General features: G+C 52.8%; 1 protein-coding gene across 3 annotated transcripts in view; it reads right to left on the bottom strand.

The window, feature by feature from the left end:
• Ranbp3 (RAN binding protein 3) overlaps nucleotides 1–5,696 on the bottom strand; it is a 35,412-nt gene extending 29,716 nt beyond the window's left edge. The window contains exon 1 of one of the 3 annotated variants that reach the window (XM_031347074.1): nucleotides 5,525–5,696. In XM_031347074.1, the coding sequence (XP_031202934.1) occupies nucleotides 5,525–5,546 (22 nt within the window). In that variant the 5' untranslated portion in view covers nucleotides 5,547–5,696. The remainder of the gene's footprint in view (nucleotides 1–5,524) is intronic. The other 2 variants (XM_031347073.1, XM_031347076.1) reach the window with 2 other exon arrangements.
• Nucleotides 5,697–5,908: the final 212 nt, after the last annotated feature.

The following is a 5,908-nucleotide window of genomic DNA, read 5'->3' as shown; positions in this document are numbered from 1 at the left end:
CCCCCCCCTGGCCTCACAGGGCAGATCTCTGGGGTGCTCAGGTCTTCCTTAACCCGCTGATTCTTTTGATGACAGAGGGTAAGTGAATGTGGCTGATGCCCTGGGAGGAGGGGTCACAAAAATCACCAATCATCCTATGCTAGCCCCAGTGACAGTCCATTCTGCCAGAGTATAGCACAGAGAACATGAACACCTTGATCTGCAGCCAGCAGGACTAACACGTATTCCCACACTCTTCAGAGGCAGTCACTAGGAACAGCTCTGTCCCAAAACCCACCACAGACTCCTCTTCCTGCCCAGTTTCCAGATGCAGGAACTGAGACAGGGGCCTGCTGGCTGGATCCAAGCAAAATGCCCTGAGTTGCAGACAATGCACAAACCCAGACTCCTTCCTGGCTTTCAAGCTTTTTGGCAGTAGGATCCACTGCCCTGTCAGCATAATGACTCAAGGCTGTAATTACCTTCACAGATGGGGGCAATGGCTGCTAAAGACCCTCACCCTGTGAGAAAGGAGTCAGGATTTATCTGGGATAAGGACACCAGGAAAAGAGTAAGAGCTGACCTAATTTCTAGAGATCCCAGGGCCTTTGCACCTGTTAAACAAGTGCTCACCAGAGTCACACCCCAGCCAGAGAGAGTGTATGTTGTATGTATGTGTATGGGTGTATGTTTATCTTTAAAAAGTGGTGGTGCACACCTTTAGTCCTAGCACTCAGCCAGGCAGTGGTGGCACATGCCTTTAATCCCAGCACTTGGGAGGCAGAGGCAGGCGGATTTCTGAGTCCTAGGCCAGCAGGGGTTCCAGCTTCTCTCCACCACACTCTGAGGAAACCCCAGGAAAAAGGCCTGTGCAGAGACAGCAGAAACAAAGGTCCTTAGGACAAACATGCCACTGCCACTAACCTGGAGTGGTGGACAATAAGCACTCAACCTGTCCAGCATCATCAGGCTTAGTACCTGAGCTCAACTCTCCTGGCTATCCTGGAACTCAATCTGTACACCAGGCCTCCCTCAAACTTGGAGATTTGCCTGCTTTTGTTCCCCAGTTCTGGGATTAAAGGCGTGAACCACCACCACCTAACTTCAGGCATTGTTCTTTTTTTCCCTGTTTTGAATTTTGAGACAGGGTCTTGCTAAACTGTCTACATTACTCTTGAAATCACTATGGATTATAACCCAGGGTAGCCCTTTAAGTGCTAGGACAACAGGCTTGAGTTCTCCAAGCTCAACTGCCTCCACTCACTCTAACTCCCTCTCAAGCCAGGCTCCTGACACACTGAGACTTTCTTCAGAGGGTAAAGGTTCTGCAGACCCAACTGTCATCAAACCCCTCTGCCACCATTCCACCTCTGCTAGAGAAGCAGTCAAGGCCAGGCAGAAGGCCTGGTCCAAAGACACACTCAGGACCACTTGTCATCCATCTATGTCAGCAACCACCCTGTGCTCTTCCCTTGACCTAAAGGTTAAGTGTAGAACATGAAAGATAAAGAGAGACCAGGAACCAAGTCCAACTCTAGAGGGTCACAGGTGACACCTGGCTATAGGGATCTACAGTGCCTAGGGCAGCATCCTCCACAACCAAGAAGCCTACCCCAGATGTTGAAAAACCCGGCCAGGCAGTGATGGCACACACCTTTAATCCCAGCACTTAGGAGGCAAAGGCAGGCAGATTTCTGAGTTCGAGGCCAGCCTGGTCTACAGAGTGAGTTCTCAGCTACACAGAGAAAAACCTTGAGCTACAAAGTCATACAATGACAGGCAAATAGGATTCAGAGGACAAATATGTACCTCCTGGGCTCCCATCAGCCACTCAGCCAGGGTCATGCAGTGGAGCAGATACCACAACTCAGACTCACTCTACTTCTTCCCTTCTATCCATCCATGTAAAATTGTAGATAGAACCCAAGACCAGCACTTTTCATTCTTTTCTTCCCTCTCTCATCCCCAACTGAGCCTTTAAATTGCCCAGGGTGGTCCAGAGTGGGAACACAAGGTGCAAGTGAGCACTCATTATCTAAGGCAAACACTCATCAAGGCTTACAGAACCATGAGATAGAGACCATGATCTACATTCCCATTTTGCCAGTGGGGAAACTGAGGCCTCAGTTCAGGGCATAGTGAAAGCATTAGCCTAGGGCTTGCTCTAGGGTACAGTCTGTGCCTACCATCCCCAGGGCACCCTTGAACCTGTCTGGGAGATAACTGTACAGCTACTCCCACTCCTAAGGAGAGGCTATATACAGAAGTATTTTAGGAAATCACGGCCCTAGGACAGGTGATAGAACACAGGGTGTGCTACTATCATCCACTTAAACACACCACTGTGCTGCTAAGCCTAAAATGCATAGGACAGATCTGTGTAGCCCAACGTACTCTCAGTTCCCATCATGCACATACGCAACCCAGCCAGGAACTCAGCTGAGCACTGACTAGCTAGAAGCCACTGTTCGTGGGATCCTGCTCTTCTGTGCCATCACCCTTCCTCCACCACAGTCAAAACTGTCTTTTGCACCCTCCTGTCCAGTGTTGAGGGGCTCCGGAAACAGAGCAGGGTGGTTGCTGACGTAGATGGATGACAAGTGGTCCTGGGTGTGTCTTTGGTCCAGACCCTCTGCCTGGCCTTGACTGCTTCTCTAGCAGAGGTGGAATAGTGGCAGAGGGGTTTCATGACAGTTGGGTCTGCAGAACCTTTACCCTCTGAAGAAAGTTCCAATGTCAGGAGCCACTTGAACTGGTCTGTTCAACTGTTGGCTTGAGGAAGTTGGAGTGAGTAGAGGCAGTTGAGCTTAGAGAACTCAGGCCTGTCTGAGGGTGGGAGGTCTTGGTTCCAGGCTGTCTCTCTCCCAGGAGAGAAGTGGTGGGGTGCAAGGGAATTTCTCAAAGCCATGAGCTACAGAAGTTCCCTGTCACCCTGGCAGTGCTTCTGCTCTATCAGAGCATGGCTTAGCCAGCTAACTGACAGCTGAAGTCGAACAATAAAGCAGGGCAGAGGGGACAGGAAAGGTGGCCACCAAAAAAAACAGGCAGTCTGGGAATTCCTCATGAAAAACAGACCGAAAGGGTGGGCTTGGGGGTGGGAGAGCAGGGTACTCTAGACAGGAAATATAGGAGTCCAGCAAGGAAGAGGAAGGCAGGTCAGAGCAGAACTGGTCAGGGAAGAAGGGTCTGTGTAGGTATCATCTAGCTTCTGGTAAGGAGCTGGATGAAAAGAGGCAGAGGGAGAGAGGACACTCACAGACACACCGCCGGAGGCAGTGACGGTAGGCACAGGAGAGGACTCCTGAGCACTTCAAAGTTTTGAGGGAAGAGAGAAATTCCCACTGACAACCGTAACAGGTTGAGGTATGGGTGGTTTTCAGGGACGGGATTCTGTTCTATACAGATATTACCTACTCCATGGCATGAGCCCCATGTACTGCACATACCAGTCATCCCAGCACTTGGGAGGTAAAGTCAGCAGGGTCAGGACTTCAAGGCTAGAACTGTATAGTGAATTTGAGAGCAACCTGGGCTATATGAGACTCTGTCTCAAACAAACAAACAAAAATCCCCTAACAATTTTTAAAAGGAGTCTGCGTTTAAAACACACCCACAGGCTGGGTGGTCGTGGCACAGGCCTTTAATCCCAGCACTTGGGAGGCAGAGGCAGGTGGATTTCTGAGTTCGAGGCCAGCCTGGTCTACAGAGTGAGTTCCAGGACAGCCAGAGCTACACAGAGAAACCCTGTCTCGAAAAACCAAACCAAACCAAACCAAACCAAACCAAAAAAACCACACCCACAAAGTGCATCACATCAATCTCTACTTCCCTGGCTCCCTCTACTGCCTCCATCCCCAAAGGCTTGGGTAAAATAGACAAGGGGGGGGGGGTTCACCCAGACTAGCCAGGTTCACACAGCTCTGCTTCCTGACCTGCCTCTAGTAACTAACTTACCTACACCTACCTTTCAAGGCCTGCATGGAGGCTGAGTATAAACACCTCCCAATGCCCAGTCCCTCCCAGGGCTGAGTGCACTCTCTGAAGAACCCCACAACCCTGGGTGTTCTACAGAACCCTCAGACTACATGTCACTGCATAGTGGAGTACCAGGTCCTCACTAACAGCCTGCCTGTAGTTATTAGGGAAGAAAGGACAGGGCTGAAAATAGACCTCTGGGGGCTGGAGAGATGGCTCAGTGGTTAAGAGTACTGACTGCTCTTCCAGAGGTCCTGAGCTCAATTCCTAGCAACCACCTGTAATGGGATCCAACGCACTCTTCTGGTATGTGTATGAAGACAGCTACAGTGTATGTATATAAATAAAAACAAATAAATCTTTTTTAAAAAAAATAGACCTCTGAAGTCCCAAAACTATAACCCCAGAGGAGCCCCCAAGGGGCATCATTGGGCATCAGGCATCAGACTGCAGGATAACTGACTAGGAAAGTGTTACATCCCAGAGTGCTCAGATGGGGAGTCAGGAACACAGGAGAGGGCTCACAGGGCAAAAGGGGGTATAGAGAAGCAATTAGGACATCGGTGCTCAACCTGTGCGTTGCCACCCCTTTGACAAATGTCTATTTCCAGAAATATTTACATTACCATTCATAACAGAAGCAAAGTTACAGTTATGACAAAGTAACAAAAATAATTTTATGGTTGGGGTCACCACAATGAGGAACTATATTTAAGGGTCACCGCATTAGGAAGGTTGAGAACCACTGAATTAGGAACTACAGATTAGGTGGCCAAGCCTAAATTAGGGGACATAAGCTGCACTCCAAAGGACTCGGGAGACTGGTGGGAAGAGAAGTGCAGGTTCTGCAACAACTGGGTAGTCTTACCATATTCAAACCACTTAAATGGGATGTCGAACTCCACAGGGGAGGTTTCACGGTGTCAAAAATAAAAATGGTATGTGAAGAAGCAGTTAGGACTTTCAAGAGCAGATGGCCAGGCCTAAATGGGAGACATCAAGTGCACCTCAAAGGACCTGGAGCCCTGTGGCGGGAATAGGGGCGGCCGGTGCGAGTTTAAGCAGACCTCGGGGTGCAAGCCACAGGTAGAGGTAGCCAAGGATCTCACGGGATGAAGGAGAGCCGGGCCTGAGGCCAGGCTGGGGATGGAGGCCTGGGCTCCAGGCGAGGGAAGCAGGGTAGGGAGCGTGGCGGGCTGGGCCCGCGAGCAAGCCCGGAGGTCTCGCCCCGCCCGAGGACGCGAGCCCACGAGCCTGCGAGCCCGCGAGGCCGCGTCTCAAGGCCCGTTGGGCTCTCGGGGCGGCGAGAGAGGCCGGAAGGCGTGGGGAGGTGGGGGGCGGTCGCGGAGCGGCTGAGGAGTCTCGAGATCGGGCGGAGGCAGAAGCCGGGGCTGCCGCGAGGAACCGGGCCGGGGACCATAGTACACCGTGAGGGGCCCGTTGGGTGCCCAGGCCGGATGAGGCCGGACGCCCACAACCTGAAGCGCTCGCCCTTCGACTCTGGGGCTTCCTCGACTTCCCGTCCCGCGCCCGCCTGCCGCCAGCTGGCCCCCGACGGCGCATCCCCTACCTTCGTTCGCCAGGTCCGCCATTTTACTTCCTAAAGCCCTCCCACAAGGCCCCGCGCCCGGCCCCCAGGCTCGGCCTGCTTTCTGCTGGGAGAGCTCTGCGCCTGCGCATCCCGTTAGACAGCGCCAGGGTGAGGAGGAGGGAAGCTCGCACCCGCTAGCGCTCCGGCCGCGCGCCTGCGCAGTAACGGTTCACCGCCCGCCTCTTCCCGCCCGCAGAGGGGAGAGGGTGTGGCTAGCGTAGCACGCATGCGCACAGGTAGCTCCAGTTTGCCATTGGTCCTGAGGTCTTAGCGTTGGCAGCGTGCTAAGGAGGTGGGGGAGAGGGCGGGGAAGGATGGCGGAGCCCCACGCATGCGCAGGAGAAAGGTGCCGCTGCTCGCGTC

Source organism: Mastomys coucha, unplaced genomic scaffold (assembly GCF_008632895.1).
Source record: "Mastomys coucha isolate ucsf_1 unplaced genomic scaffold, UCSF_Mcou_1 pScaffold3, whole genome shotgun sequence".
NCBI lineage: Eukaryota > Metazoa > Chordata > Mammalia > Rodentia > Muridae > Mastomys > Mastomys coucha.
This window is presented reverse-complemented; position numbering and strand designations above follow the sequence as displayed.